We start from the raw sequence: 16,279 nt of genomic DNA, 5'->3' as shown, positions 1-16,279 counted from the left end.
ATAACTGTTAATTTTACCCAACTGTGCTATATCAAAGCTACAGGCAAGCTTTGCATTGTGGGATTTGTCTAGTAAAATGCAAAAGGACTCACTGGCACACTAAAGAAGATTGAGTGCAACTTTGCATGTTTTTACTTTCAGAAATAAAATGACAGATTTCAAAGATATTTTACAGGACTGCTTAAAAACCTGAAACAAAAGAGGAAATGGCTTTAAGCATTTCCAAAATTGTCGATGATGCGCATGAAATTGGAAATAAAATTGTTTGGATATTCCACATCTCTTTACTCAGAGTAATGTGTGAAGTGCAGCTTTCAATCTTTCCGCTACACCTTATTTAGCATCTGGTCTTGTGCAGGTGTCTTCTAGTCTTTCATTAATAAGCCCTCTGATGTTCCCAAACTGACTCTTCATCCTGATCGGCCACTTCATGTAAAGTGTAATTTCTCTTCAACTTATATGCGAACAGCTCCCATTGTGATGGACAAATATAAATACTACATCTTACTCTCTTTAATTTGCGCAATGGAATTGCAAAAAATTTAAGTTCCTTGATATGTTTTCAGAAAAGGGGGAGAGGTCTTTGAACTGACACAAATACAGGGAGGCGTGGCCGGCCAGGGGGTGGGGTAGTGGGGTTTCGTTGTTCCGGATCAGGGGAGATGCACAGCGTTTCCAAACCCTACTGCAGGCAGGGCCATGCGGTTGTTGTCCCCTGGAGAACACTCCACCCCCCAACAACTGCTTTCTTTGGGCGATTGCTCCACAGTATTGAGTATGTAAGTTGCTTTGGATTAAGAGCAGTCTGACCAATTGACAGTTTAGTGTAATGTCTTCTGATTCAGCAAATACACTTTTTTCTGAACTTCTGACGGCTCAGTTCATCCAAAAATGATGATGGTTTTTGAAAGTCACATTGACCTTTCGATGATAATCTGTGAATTAAAGGAAACCAGATTATTCTTTTGGGGGCATTGTGCCCTTTCGCCTGTGATGTGTTGGTCTATATAGGTTTGTGGTGGAGGGGTAAAAATGGTCTGCCACGAGGTAAATCACTGTGTTGCTTCGTAGATTACATAATAAGAATAAATACAAGGGCACAAAAGGCTTTGGACAGACCAATAAAAGCGGCATACAAAATAGGTAGAGCGTACTGTAGGTCAGACTGACTCGAAAGCGAGGGAAAAGAGGTGGTTCTTTAGGCAGGACTTAAAAGTTTGAAGAGTGGGCGACAATTTGACATGGGGGGGCAGGTCGTTCCAGAGCCTGGGGGCTACCGCTGAGAAGGCTCGGTCTCCTGGTCTTTTTCTTGGTTTTAGGGACTACTAGCAGCAGCTGATCAGCTGACCTCAAAGCCCTTGAGGGGGTGTACACCTTTAGGAGGTTGGAGATGTACAGAGGGGCCAGCCCATTAAGCGATTTAAAAACAAAAAATAAAATCTTAAAATGAACTCTAAAATGGACAGAAAGCCAGTGGAGGGAAGCCAGAATAGGTGTGAATATGTGTTCATGCTTGCGTGTTCCTGTAAACAGCCAAGCCGCAGCATTTTGTAACAGCTGCAGGTGTGCCATCAAGGACTTGTTTAGGCCGGCATAAAGTGCTTTACAGTAATCTAGACGAGTAGAAACAAAGGCATGAATAACACGCTCAAAGTCTAAAAAGGGTAAAACCGGTTTAATTTTGGACAGGAGCCTCAAGTGATAAAGTAACAAGTAACTACATCTGTCAGATAAATGCAGTGAAACCAGAAGATCAAAACGGTTATTCTGAGAGTGCATATGTGAACCAGTGTTTTAAATGCAAATTGCCTTCAAGAGATAGAGTTTCTAGAACGAAGAACAGATGTGATCACACTTCAAGCTCCCAAAAACTTTATTTGTCCAATTTGTTGTTTTAACAATTCCCTCAGTGGGCTCATGCTGCAACAGAAATACATTATCCATCAACCTACAATCCTGAAACCAATTGCCCATGAAACAACTTCAGCCCAGGATCCTGTATTTTGTCGAACAGAGGAGAGGTGGGAGGTCTTTAAAACGGCTGTATGTCAGCTGCGACAGTTAGTCTCGGTTTGAACTCACCCTAGGAGGAGCACATCAGGCAATGCCTTTAAGAACATCGACACATGACGAAGTGTCAAGTTTATTTTACAGAAAATTATTTTCTCCGGAGTGGAACTGAATATATGAAAAGGATCTCTTTGCTTCAATGTGTGTGACAGAGGAGTCTGGTGTTTTCCATTGTCAAACACGTACCAGATGACCATCCTCGTGTCAACCCTGATTCAGAGCAAAGTTAAGGTAGGTGAGAACCTTTCTATAATCACTGCTGCTTATTATTCACGCAAAGTCAATGCAGGGAGAGAATAGCGCAGGCTTGTGCATGTCTGTGAATTAAGTTTTTGCTTTATTTACTGATCTAAATACAATGATCATGAACAGCATAGAGAATGCAAATCATGTGACAGGTGACATTTCCATCATGTGGTCCTGCATTTCCTTCACACCAATCACATTAATAGTTTTATTAGATTACATTGATTTAATTATCATTAACCATCAATAGGGTTTCCAATAACAGACAAAGACTGGCATGATAGTCCTTCAGTTTAAAACATAGCATCTTATTTTCCTGCGAGAATCACTATTTTGTGTTCTTTCAGATGCCACTTTACCAGATTATTTTTCATTGGCTGTAATAGTATAAAACCATAACGGCACACATTGTCTTTTGCTTTCCTTTGAGTCCTGGCAATGGATTGAATTGCATGCACGCTCAGTTCATTTTGTATTCGGAGCAAACTATAACATAAAATCACAAAACATCATCCTTGCAGAAACTATTAAATGTTTATGTTGATTCATTTACAAATCTAAACAAAAGTGTACGGTTCAGCATTGTATAAGTAACCAAAAAAAAAAAGAATGAAAGGAAAACTTATCGTCTCTTGTAGCCTTTAAATAATTGTCTTTTGTTTCCTAATACATCGCAGAAGTTGATCAAACAACAAATAAAAGTTGTTTAATTTAGTGCTCCCCTGGCATCTGTCCTGACTGTTTGTTGCAGAAGCTACACTAAATCGATTCAGAGAGATCATTATCAAGGAATATCTTTCGTTGCAGACATTTTGCCAACGGTGTGAGAAACATTTTCTTGTCACCATGCTTTAATCCTCAGTAAAATAATTAAGTCCATCTGGAGCCCATTTTACTGGTCAAGCTGCCAAAAAGTGCTTGGTAGCAGGCATCCTCAGCTCCAGGAGGAGTGTTGCTCTCCTGCTAAGCATCCAAGGGTAGAGGGCACTGTTTGACCATAACTGAAACTTATCTAACACAGACTAGGTTCCTTTCAGGTCACTCACAGTTAAACATCACCGTTAGCGTTGCAATGAAGAGGCGCTGCTCATATTGCCGAAACCTAACCCAAGTTCAGGCGTGGAAAGAAAGTGTTATTGTTACTGTAACTGAGCAGCTTTTCTTTTGCACTTTCCACACATTGTTAAGTACATTTTGGATTGAACGGTAGGCATTGCTTGGATGCTCACAGTTTAAGTGTTTTGGCACCACTCGGGGTAAATTCCATTTAGGTTTGCTTGTAAAATCATTTATAAGACAGCCGTTTGAGAAAATAAATCATCACGGTTTGGGAGGGAAAACAGAATCAGAGAGAGACTACCATGTGGAGTGCACTCATGTTGAAATGGTTAAGGTCAGGATGTCTCATTGGCTCTAATTGCCATGTTTGAACTGTTGGTTGAGAACATTCCTCCTTTTTCAATTTCAGCATGCATAATCTACTTACATAATCGAGTCATTTTCTTTTTCATTTGAATGTGTTTACTTTCCAGCTGAGTGAATTTGAAAGTGTGTGTGTCAGCCAACCCCTCAAAGGGAAGATAGTATGTGATTGACATTAAGATAATTCATTAGTTGTGTTGGTTGCAGGTAAAGTGTCTGTGTGTACTGATCTTCCTGAGCTTCCCTCTGACTATGGCTGAAGTCCCTGGTCCATGCAGACACTCGATTACGAGGGAACACCTGCTGACAGTCAGGCATCTGGTAGGTGTTGAAAAACGATTAGAAACACATTGGTTGAACCAGCATCAGAAACAATGTGGCTCTACTTGAACTGGGCTGAGATCTACCTGTTTTTATTCATGCAGATGGATAACCAGTTAAGAAGTGGATGCACGATATCCTACACATTCATAGAACAGAGAAGTTTGGTAAGGTAACATTTGTTTTATGGGACTGTTTTCCTTCCAATTCCTGTGATTCACCTTTCAACTATCTAACTTTTCCATTAAAATTCATGTTCAAGTTTATTACCTTGTTTTTCTGATTTCCCACAGAGTAAATGTTGCTTTGTAAAAGCTGCTTTACCCTGGATCTTTGAGCTCCTCACCACCCACTTCAAATACAGTCGGGGTTCAGTCAACGATGGCTATGTTCAGTCCCTGAGAGCGCTCATCCTCAACATCTACTCTCAGAAATGTGTGCCTCAGATTAATGAGGAGATTGAGGTGAGTGTGTGTTCCTGTGTGCACCCTGTTTAGGACTGAATGATTCAATGTTCTATAATACAAAACATGTAGAAGATATATGTGATGTGAGAAACTGCCCAGCGCCAGGAGATAAATCTGCAATACTTGTGAAAACATTTAAAGTATTTTTCTCGGTATGTGCCGCAGGATAAGCCAGAGAGTTTTGAGATGCTCTACAGAGGGTCTACTTCAGAGGCTCTGCAGAAGGCTGCAGAGGTGCTGTCTGTTTACTGGGAACTGGTGACAACGAGCGATGCACCAGTAGACTGGAGATGCCAGCATGAATACACAGAAATGTTTGACTCTACCACAACGCTATACACAGAGTCACCTACAGAATATTTTACAGGTAGGAATCTCTTCTGCTAATATGCTGTGATGAGGAGGTGTGGAGCCGGTGAGATCATAAAATACATGTCTTTTTCTACAGAAAATTATGGTAGGATCTCGGTGAAGGGCTCACCGAGAAGAGTAGACAAAGACCTGTACAAGCTTGGCTTCATCATCGTCTCTATCTGCGGAGGACTGCTGTTCATACTCACTCTCTATTGTCTCATCACCAAAAAGGTACCAGCGCTTCTGTTTTGATTGATTTCTAAATTGTGCATTTCCTGATTTAATATACCATGCATTCTGATCATATTGCTTTAAAGAGGCCTTGGCAGTCTGCCTGTGCTCTCTTGGCACTCCCTCTTGCAGAAGTACCAATTCTCCCTCACAGAAAATACTGAGCATAACAACAAAAGGTGGAGACTGGACCAACTGGTGATAGCAGAAGTCTTATTTGCACAAAAGTGTGCAAAAACAATTGAATGCATTCATTTATTGTTCTCTTATTTTGGACAATATGGCACCATTAGTTTTTATTTCCTATTGTTTTATTTCATCAGTGTTTTTAACGGGCTGAGGCTCAGATTCTACGTGTACGTCTTCATTAAGCAGGTACATACTTTAGTATTAAAAAAATTCTAAATCCTTTGACAAAATGAATACTAAAACACCCACAATGGTTGTATGTATACCCTACCAAAATCAGGAACACACAACAAAAGCTCAGCAACCATTAAATGAAACGGACAAGCTGCAGGTAAATCCTGGTGGAAAAGCGATCCCTGGAAAGCAATAATATGTTTATAAGCCTGTTTGTGGGTTAAACATAAGAAAAAAGCAGAAACATCTCTTTGTCAACGTGGCATTCTTTATAGAAGTGTCTATAAAGTCTGGGGTATTCTTCGTCAACGCTAAACAAGGTCCTAACCAACCAAAACATCGTGAAATCTTTGGGAAATCTGGGAATAATCTTGTCTTTACCATCTGAGCCGTCCCCTCGCTGGTAAAAAGCTAAGTATAACAAAGTGGAGGCTTGACTCACTCTAGATATCAGAATCACTCTTTCGTGCTCTTTCTCCTATATGCAACTATTTGTCGTCGTCAGTTGAATATTTCACCAATTTCAATTCAGTAAAAGCCCTTAAACAGTACCAGCTAGATTGAAGTGCTTGTGAAAAGTACAGTGTTTTTATCGACATTCCGGGATTGGTTTTCTTTTGAAATTGGCAAGAAGTATTTGGTAATGGTAAACAGAATTGCTCTATGTTTGTGTTCTTTTTACTTTGGAAAGTTAGATGAGCTACATTTGACTTCACATCCTTCATTTCCATTTTATTGATCTTTGTGGTCGAGAATTTGGACTCTACATCTCATCCAGGTATATATTTAGTAAACATTTGGCAACCAAGTGAAGTGCTTTGGGACTAACTCTGATTCTTAGTCCATAGAACTGATATTGCAGGAATATTGCTGATACCTAAAATGCATGTGATGAATATGTTGGTATGTGGGACATAACTTTAGTACCTGCTATTCAAACTACAGTGTCCCTTTTAAACATGTTGTATACCTGTGGTGTTTATTTTTATTATTTTATTATCTTTGCTTTGTAATGCCTGTTGTAAAATGCCATTATATAATGTGTTTTTACTGTATTTATTCCTAAAAAGTATTTTAATTTGTTTTGTAAAGCACTTTTAATTGTCACATACAGAAAAGTGCTACATAAATAAACATGCCTTGCCTTGCACAATTTAGTTTAGTCCAAAGTTTAATTACATTACNAAGAGTCGACGCTTTCCTTCCAGACATATCACACCATCACACACTACCATACTTGTCACCTTTTCATCACTAAAAGTGAATAATATCATGCGTGCCGCAGGAAATAGAGCAAAAGCTATCCAGTAAACGACATTAAGGGAGGCTGAATTTTCAGTGATCCCGGCTTGACGAAACAAGAGATGCGGCAGCAGCGAGCCAGCCTACTGCTGTGTGCCGATATGTTGCTGGGGGGGAGTGCTGGCAAGAACATTTACGCTATGGTAGATTTGAAGGGTTTTGACGCGGAGTCCATTACACTGGGCCCATTGAACAACCAGCTTAAGGTTGAATGCATAGAGCCATGTGAAGGTGGTTGGCACCAGGCTTATGATGCGCCCCCCCAGCGTCATGGAGTGCGGCGTTGGAGGCGGCCAAGAAAAAGGTTCCGAGAGAACCATCCCCATGGCCATTTATGGCAGCGGCCTATGACATCAATTAAATTTAGTGCCTCTGTTTCGCACATGTCTGGCCATACCAGAGCCCCGGAAGTTATTTGACCTCCTGCAGAATGTCTAAAGTACACTTTCTTTCTGGAATCCCCTTGTGAACCATGACAACGTTTAAAGAGACTCAGAAAAAAGCTGGCTTACAAGCTTCTAGCCTACACGCTGTCCCAAGACGGCCGATGGCTGCCCAAGATGAGGTCATCCAACGCTATGATAGAGAATTCCCAAGCAGTTCTCACCCAGTGCCTGTCCAATATCAGCAACCCCTACACACGGCTTGTGGTCTGCAGCGCAACCTTGCAAGGTTCCCCCACAGTTATCACCTGAGCGCCTGATTCAAGACTTTTGTCGTGAACAGAAAGCACACAAATACCACAAAGTGAAACTGTGGCCTGGCAAAAAAAGCTGAGAGTTCAAAATGCGCCTGTGTGCCGCCAACCTACAAGAAAAGCGCACTGATGACCAAAGCAGCGAGGTTTATGACCGCGCAAGGTTTGTGCGCCACCATACGGAGTCATCGGTGCTGTACCAAGACAAGGCATAAGGCCAGAGCGCACGGCATGGAGGAGATCCGTAGCTCGAGTCTAATTGGGGCCGCACGAGCGTGACTAGGAACTGGCGGAGAAGTTGAGCACCGCAATTTTTTGTTTTAGTCTACCCTGGCCTTCCGACCAGGATGGCTTGCTGAGATGGAGCACGCGGTTTTCATCTCTCCACGCAGCCACCAGTTTAAAAGAGTGCAGCGTAATATCCAAGGATCTAGCAACTTTTCTGTGCAGGAGGACCTCAGAGGTCGGCGCAGCAGTCCATTATACCAATCGCGTGGATCTAAAGCCAAGAGGAAGGCTGCGTGGCAAAAATATCCTGGCCAGAAAGCCAGGAAAGCCTTCCAAATCTACTGACCGACATGCAATTCTTTTCAGTTTGCGATCATGTCATAGTTCCCAACATTGAACACAGTGTCATTCCAGATAACCTCTGACCATTCCAGTGTCCAGCGCACTTGTGAACGTACCATCAGCGGCTGAGACGCCCCCACACCGTGGTTACATCAACGCATGGGCAACGAACACGACCTCCACCATCTTGGCATCCATCAGCTGTGGAGAGAGGACCACTACCAAGTTTAAGCCACGTCAATTGATTGATAGCTTGGCAAAACTGAAACGCGAGAACGTTACAGGTTACTGCCTTAAAACAAAATTAACAGTAGACGCCCTCTCCATCCTCTCTACCATGTACAGCACCTCATAAACAAGGATGAGGTCACCATCACAGCCATCATCAGGATGGGGGGGGTCTCTTCAGTTTCAGTTTCAGAGTCCCATGTTGCCTGACAGATATTTCATGAACGATTACATTGGTGGCCTCTTTGGCCTCCATCAGTTAGTGATTTAGATGATACTTGTATACAGTAACCCGTTCACAAGTAGCGCCCAAAAATTCAGGTGTGGTCAGGAGGCTCAATAATTTTACATGATGCAGAAAAAACGAACTGATTGTACATTTATTTATGACCACTTTATATCGAGAGAGTAAGATAAGCTCAAAAAAATTGGTTGCTCGCGTGCTTGGCCATAATATCTGTGCCGGCATGCTTTTTTTCAAAGAAATAACTGCAAAACATTTTTTTTTTCTGTGCCCCTGTTGTGCCCCTGTATAGTATTGGGTCAGCTGACGCCCCTGTTCCTGCCTGGAAAGTCTCACAGGACAGCCAGAACATGCAGCCTCCCTTCATATGTCTCTCTTGTGTCTTTCAGAGTTCTCCCTGAGCAGTTTCTGCAATACCATCGACATGACAAACTTCTCCAGTTTGAGAATGCTGCGATTGGATGCCAATGAGATCAGTGCCAAAGACATTCCTGCCGAGGCGCCCTACTGTTTGCGGCACGTTGGCTTTATTGAGGTTTAGCTCTTCCTGCGCTCTCTCTCTGATATCTCTTAACTCATCCGATGTCTTACTTCATCTGTTATCTCCCTCCAATCTCTCTTCACCTGTCACTTTATTCAGCGTCAAAACGTATTTAAGACAATGCAGTGTTATAAAAGCCGTTTTCACAATCATAAACCCTTAACACAATTCCAGTATTAGTCAACGGGAAATACCAGAGCTGTATAATCACCTCTCCAGATGACAGGCATATGTATCACAAATACAACATATCCAAAGGCCAGATGACTGGTGACTCTCCTCACACTGTTATATTATCAGATCCGGTATTCTGGCAAAAATAATAAGATCATCATAATAACCATGGAGGTTCTGCTTGTTGTCTGGAAACATATCACCTGTATAAAGCATCCTGTCATCAGCTAGTGATTCAGTTTGGACCTTTGCCTCCACCATGTGGCACAAGGTGATAAAGCTGTAGATTAGGCAGCCAAGATTGTCATAATTAATAACTTTATTTGGCAAGGTCACATTTACTAATTAAAATGACAATGCCTTTTATAGTAAACAGTTTGAGTCTGTTTTCCACTGTTCGTCTGTTTCGATATTTTCATAATCAGCATTACAAGTTGTGTAACGTGTTTATGTCTACAGGTTAAACATGTGTATTACTCCTACAATGAGCCTCTGAATTATTCAAAGACAATTATGTATATTTCTATAATAGCTGCATCCTATGCTGTTGGGTTATTTAAGCTGTTTTGGTTACCTAAACACTGGCTTTTAAAAATATTTATTGGGTGGTAATTTCTGAGCCAATGTGTACTTTAGCTAATGTCGGGATTTACAACATGAGAATTTGATGCAATTCAGTTTATATCCACTTAGCAAGAAAGTTATGAATCATATCCTTTGTGTGTCATTTAACTGTATGTTGTTACCGACCACTTTATACTTATTATTAAATCTTAGGAAAAAAAAAATGTCTTCAGATTTTATTTGCCCTTTACTGTGATTTATTTGTAGCTGTAAAAAGTTATGTTTCCGCTAATTTAAAACGTAAAAGAAGCAAAGAGATTGGGGGAGAGAAAAAGGGCGGCAGCTCTTTTGACAACTTTAACTGGTCCAAGGCAGTTCCCACATATGTTTTGTTGAAGACAACTTTCCTTTTCATTTTTGCACAGCTGCCTTTAATACTCTTCAGAAAGGCACTAAATTGAATTATAAAAATATTTTCCTTGTTTTGTCATGGGGCAAAGTCTCGTGACGAAGAATGGATTACTGCTGGATTGAGTTGTACACACTGATAAGCGGTAGCCTGTGAAATGAAGTGTGTTAGGGAAGATGATATATTGCTGGCTGTAGACGGTTTTGCAGCGGCTGTGGGGTAGAACTGTGTTGTTTTTTCCTTCCTACACAGATTCTTCCAAAACAAAAAATACAGACCAGTACACATGCACATAATCACATGGTAATCTTTTACTGGTGTGGTCCTCTCCGAGACGAATACATTTCATTGCGAACTCAGACGTTATGCAAGTTATGATTATAAAACAGGGCAGGACCATCTTTGAGTAAACATGAGTGAAAGTCATGACTACAGGAGGGAATGTACATGCACTGCCCTCCCTCCCTCCCTCCCTCTCTCTCTCTCTCCATGTGTTTCTTTCTGTCTCAAATGTCTTTATTGACCATATTGCAACACAGTTGAACATTGTAAAAAATGTTATAGCAGTGTTTTTCTTTCGGTCCATCCCACAATCTTTCTCAGTATTAACCTATTATGTGCCACTACCATGCAGTATTGATAAAATGTCATGCATGCATATGAGTAATGGATAGTAGCACATTATTCCCGCCAACTCCTGATGTCACGCCCTGTGCAGTGAAGACATGTCCTGTGTAGCTGCAGCAGCGACTGGTGTGTATCTCAACCTCTCTGCCAGTAACAACAGCTCTATGTGTTTGATCATTAACAGAATATTCTCCATAGGACTCTTTGAAACCACACTGTTTTGTTATTTTTGGCCACAAGTTTTATAAGTTGGAAGGACTGTGTGTTGATCAACAATATAGGCTGATAATGAGGTGAACTAGACAAAGCACTGGCAAGACCCTTTGACATTGATGAAAAACATGTTTGACTCCCCATAAAGCGAGTCAAACTCAATATAGGCCAATATCACACTTAACAATTGATTTCCTGGTGCTCCTATGAATGCACTTTTAACTACAACATGTGAGAGCATTATATGTTGTATTTTGTATTGATGGAACCTTTATTATCAATATTGTAATTGTATTGTCAAACTCATAAATAATTTGTGGAAATATTTGGAAAACAACAATACAAACAGTTGGTTAAGTTGTAGCAAATGGAGACACAATATTCAACATATATAACTAGTGTAAAAATAAAACTTTTTTAGTGAAAAGATATCTGCAAATACTTAATGCATAAACACAATATACATAACATATTATTCCAAATAAGGCCCATCTTTGCTCTAAGTCAAAGCCAAGCTTCTGATTAAATAACTGAGCATGATACATTACACACAAAATACTGATATTAAAAAGTGTTCAGACGGACGAAATGTGCAGCTTCACGAGTGCTCCTTCTGCAGCTGCAGCGATGTGTTCTTTGCTGCCTGTGGAAAGAGTAAAATAAGAATGAAAAAGAGGGATGTGCACTGCAGTAATATTTAAAACTATGGCTGACACAGGTGTTTGTGTAAGACGTTAATCATGATCCAGCTCCCGCCGTTTAACTCTCAGAAACCCTTTGAGGTAGGTGATACTCACATTATTGTTGCTCCATCTCTATCTCCTGATGGTCTCTGCTTCAATCCAGATGACAAAGGAATGCATAAGGATTAGTGCAAAAAAAAGACAGATGAGTTTGAATTCCCATGTTAATTGTGTTCTTACCTTGAATGTGTATACGATCTTGATCTGTGAGGGTTTTGAGTTCTCTGTTTCGGAAAGAAAATACTTTATTAAATAATTCCAATTCCAAGGACAAATGATGAGTTACTTTAGAGCCATTCACAGAGTAACATTTGTTTTATATTGAAATAGGTTAACCATTTGCAAACAATACTCCTTAGTTCAGTGTGATGCAAATGATTGATAGAGTAATGGGTCAAAAATGATTAAGAGAATATAAAACAATATTATACATAAAATGACAGGGCAGTGAAAGGTTGTTCTGTGTGATGTAAAACCATTTCCATGGGTTATTCTATATTATTTTACCACCGTGAAAACGTGTTATTATTGAAATCCACTGCTGTAATTCCAAGCTGTTACACAGGCTCACATCTCCTTATCGCATCCTTGCTAACCTTTAGACCTCAGAAATCGGGAGCATTTCAAAATGCAAAATTGGTGCACTGCTAGTGGATCGCCGGAGCTGTTAGATTAACATTAACATGCTTATTGTAGTTGTAAGTGCACTGCCTTGCGGCCTGCAGCACCATCCTCTTGATGGAGCATATGTGTGGGGTTTTCTATGNAACTAAATTGTGCAAGGCAAGGCATGTTTATTTATGTAGCACTTTTCTGTATGTGACAATTAAAAGTGCTTTACAAAACAAATTAAAATACTTTTTAGGAATAATCCTAAAAAGTATTTTAATTTGTTTTGTAAAGCACTTTTAATTGTCACATACAGAAAAGTGCTACATAAATAAACATGCCTTGCCTTGCACAATTTAGTTTAGTCCAAAGTTTAATTACATTACACCAGAACTGAGGGAAGCATACATCCGGGACTCTCAGAATTAAATCACATTAGAGCTTCACAGTGGTGAGTTAATGGAAAACAAATGGCTCTATTTTTAGTCAGAAGCTTGTTTCTCAAACATGGGTTTTGATTATAGCTGAAATCCTACACATCTAGATATTTAGGAAGTACTGAAACACTTAGCAGTATTCAATAGACATAAAACTTAATGTGCACCACGTAACCTGCATTATGGGGCATTGGTGAAATGCTTTGTTTTGGACACCAAAGACCACAGAAAATGCTGCAGTTGATTCATTCAAATAAGGAAGGGGGAAGAGACATTCCCATCGTGAACTGATCCTGTTTTGTCCAGAGTGCAATCCAATTAATCCTTGAATTGCCAGGCTTGAAAGAGCAGGAAGGGTTGACTGTCATTTGAAGAATGTATTGCCAATATCCTTATTTAAGTGACTTCAATTAAGTGGCATATTACAGGTGGCAGAGAATGAGGGATGCCGCAGTGTATAAACATTCACAGAGAGTGATTGCAATAAAGTGCTGATATATTATTATTATTATTTACTGCTAGTAAATACTGCTATTATTTTTTGTCTTATTTCTTGTCTGAGCTGCTTTTTGTTTTCACGGAGTTGGTACATGCCAACTTCCTAAACTTCAAGCACTGCCCCCACTCTGACTTTAATTAACATCATCTGTGTGCTCAATGAGAATATGTGACAACAGATGGATGCAATGGCTTACACATTTTGTATGAGGAAGTTGGAAATTACAAATCACTTTGGCACAGATACATTTATGTCAAGATTGTTAGTGAAACTTGCAGTTTCTTGCATGTTCCAGTTGCTGTATTTGTTTTCCAAAGGTCAAATTAGGTCAGATGCCCGTAAACTTTTTTTAATGGTGTCTTACATGCAGCTATAGTGTTAAGATTATCAGAATTAACTGTGTAATTATTTTTGTTTGTCGATGGCCATCTGTGTTTTCCAATAATATGTGCAAGTAGTCCATTAAGTGGAACTAATGAGTGCTAAAGCAGATGTTAAGATGAGGCTGTATTGTAAATGTGGAACCAACATGAGCTTTGTGAGAAAGTGTATCAGTGAAACTTGGCTGTGAATTGTAAACCTTCTCTGATACATGCTAGCCCTGTCCACCTCCACACCTTCAGGCAATGTGGCAAATTGAAGCATTACTGGAAGCAAGCCTATAGCTGCATGAAGATCCACACAGGAGCCAAACATACGGCATGTTTTAACACTTGGAGAGAAACAAAGCGTATCTTTTAAAACACAATTTTCATCACTACTGCACAGTTTCGTCAAGGATCGTCATGACAGTGACACATGACCAGTGTTGGGCAAGTTACTTTTAAAAAGTAACTAGTAATAGTTATAGTTACTGCTCTCAAAAAAGTAACTAGTTACTTTATTAGTTACTAAATTATAAAAGTAACTAGTAACAAGTTACTTTACTTTAAAAATAATAACAATAAAAATACAACTTTTTGTGTTGTTCTGTGGCACAGTAAGAAAAAAGACAACTTCCCATCATTGTAGCAATTATCATTACGAAATGTAGTGGAAAAATACAACACAAAAGATATGTTTAGACATTGGTTGAGACGGTGGGGTCTTTGGCGACTAGTTTTATAGACCCATGTACATTAGTTAGGTGCTTCAGGATATTGGCATTGCTGTTATTCGATGTGGACAATGCTTTCTGTCCTGCACACAGTTTACATTTTTTGCCGTAAGCTTTTTTGCGTCCTTAACCCCACAAATTGAAAATAGTGGTTATATTTCCAAGTTGCAAATGCGCTGCTGCTCTCGCTGATACTTGCATCTGCCATTGTGTGTGTGTGTGCTGGTGGTGGGCGTTGCCGTGTGTGTGTGTGTGTGTTAGCATTAGCAAGTGTTCGTGTGTGTATTTTCCCCATAAGGCAAGACCCGCCCAACTCTGTCTCTGATTGGCTTACCCTGAAATGTTACCCCGCGTTAACCAATCATCACTCCTCTCTGGTTACTTTCACTTTTCCATGTTACTGTGAGAGGACATCGCTGTATTCGCCTGTAAGTTACATCCGCAGGGAGATTCGGTTCAGTTCCATCACATAATGTAACGCAGTAACGCACCCATTTAAATCACAGTAACTATAACGGCGTTACTTAATGGGAATAGGTAACTAGTAACGCTATTAGTTACTGCAAAAAGTAGTTGCGCGTTAGTCCCAACACTGGTGTTAACCAATGGAGGTCAATACCTAATGATAACCATTCAAGGTAAATTCCTAACCCAAACAAATGTACATCAGTGGCTCATCCTCACCATCAGAAGTGAATTCCTAAGCTTAACTAATTGAGGTCAATGCCTAACCTTACCTAATACCTACTCAAGGTCAATCCCTAACCTTAACCATTGGAGGTTACTTTAAGATTGGAAGTCAATGCCTAGCCTAAACCATTGGAAGTCAACGCCTAATTGTAACCATTGAAGGTCAATGGAGAATCTTAACCATTGGAGGCCTACCTAACCTTTACCATTTGAAGCCAGTGTCCACGCTTAACCGTTGGAAGGTCATTCATAATCTCAACAATTTGAGGTCAATAGCTAACCTAAACCATTGGACATAAGTGCCACATCTAATCTGGAATGGCAATTTTAATTGTTCCAATGTCCTATATCCTTTGCCATTACTTCACAGGTAGAATCGGTATGCTCGTCCTCCTGTGTCCTCGTCCTTTCCTGTCACCTGTGACCCCTTTTTTACACCCGGTGCAGCTAAACCCCACCACCAAGTGTTCAAAAATAATATTGCACTATACATATATAGATAAGGAAAACTGAGATACCAACAACACCCATAAAATGGCTCCTACATAATCTATGCATAAACTCTTTCGAGATATGCTGCGAATGAATGAAGGAATAACCTGACCCAAACCATTGGAGGGCAATTCCAAACATTTACCATTCGAAGTCCATGCCTCACCTTAACCATCTTGCGAGGGTTTTGCAAATAAAAGTTTTTTCTCCATATTGGCACAACCAACCCAGGATCCTTCATGATCCATTATGCANCATAAGTTCACATGGAAATGTAATAACAGAATAACAGATAATAATGTGGGTTTATGCCAGGGGCGTCAGCTGACCCAATACTATACAGGGGCACAACAGGGGCACAGAAAAAAAAAATGTTTTGCAGTTATTTCTTTGAAAAAAGCATGGGCACAGATAATTAATGCAAGCACGCGAGCAAACATTTTTTTGCACTTATTTATTATAAAAAAGTGTCATAAATAAATAGTACAATCAGATTGTTATTTTCTGCATCACTAAATATCTAGCCTACCTGAACCAAACTGAATTGAATTGGCCTACTTGTGAACTTAACTGGATACAGTATCTCTAAATCACTAACTGATGAAGGCAAAAGAGGCACAATGAATCTTCATGAAATATCTGTCAGCAAACATGGACTTGAAAACTGAAA

General features: G+C 40.0%; 1 protein-coding gene and 1 long non-coding RNA gene across 2 annotated transcripts in view; one reads left to right on the top strand and one right to left on the bottom strand.

Annotated features, from left to right (window-relative positions):
• Positions 1 to 2,007: 2,007 nt before the first annotated feature.
• csf1b (colony stimulating factor 1b (macrophage)) lies at positions 2,008 to 6,464 on the top strand. The gene is made up of 6 exons (XM_010783802.1): positions 2,008 to 2,301; positions 3,946 to 4,059; positions 4,164 to 4,226; positions 4,353 to 4,523; positions 4,692 to 4,893; positions 4,975 to 6,464. The coding sequence occupies exons 1-6, from the start codon at positions 2,260 to 2,262 to the stop codon at positions 5,130 to 5,132; spliced, it is 750 nt and encodes a 249-aa protein (XP_010782104.1). The 5' UTR covers positions 2,008 to 2,259; the 3' UTR covers positions 5,133 to 6,464.
• A 4,975-nt stretch (positions 6,465 to 11,439) lies between these two features.
• LOC104956323 (uncharacterized) overlaps positions 11,440 to 16,279 on the bottom strand; it is an 11,214-nt gene continuing 6,374 nt past the window's right edge. The window contains exons 2-4 of the long non-coding RNA XR_799533.1: positions 11,967 to 12,029; positions 11,841 to 11,875; positions 11,440 to 11,686 (exon numbers count right to left, since the gene is read on the bottom strand). This is a non-coding gene — a long non-coding RNA (uncharacterized lncRNA). The remainder of the gene's footprint in view (positions 11,687 to 11,840; positions 11,876 to 11,966; positions 12,030 to 16,279) is intronic.

The sequence above is a fragment of the Notothenia coriiceps genome, unplaced genomic scaffold (assembly GCF_000735185.1).
Source record: "Notothenia coriiceps isolate Sejong01 unplaced genomic scaffold, NC01 NC01_scaffold00025848, whole genome shotgun sequence".
NCBI classification, from domain to species: Eukaryota; Metazoa; Chordata; class Actinopteri; order Perciformes; family Nototheniidae; genus Notothenia; species Notothenia coriiceps.
This window is presented reverse-complemented; position numbering and strand designations above follow the sequence as displayed.

Coding starts and splice junctions, on each gene's coding strand:
- csf1b (XM_010783802.1), top strand. CDS start 2,260: ATGACCATCCTCGTGTCAACCCTGATTCAGAGCAAAGTTAAG. Junction 4,227..4,352: donor TCATAGAACAGAGAAGTTTG/GTAAGGTAACAT, acceptor GATTTCCCACAG/AGTAAATGTTGCTTTGTAAA. Junction 4,894..4,974: donor ACCTACAGAATATTTTACAG/GTAGGAATCTCT, acceptor CTTTTTCTACAG/AAAATTATGGTAGGATCTCG.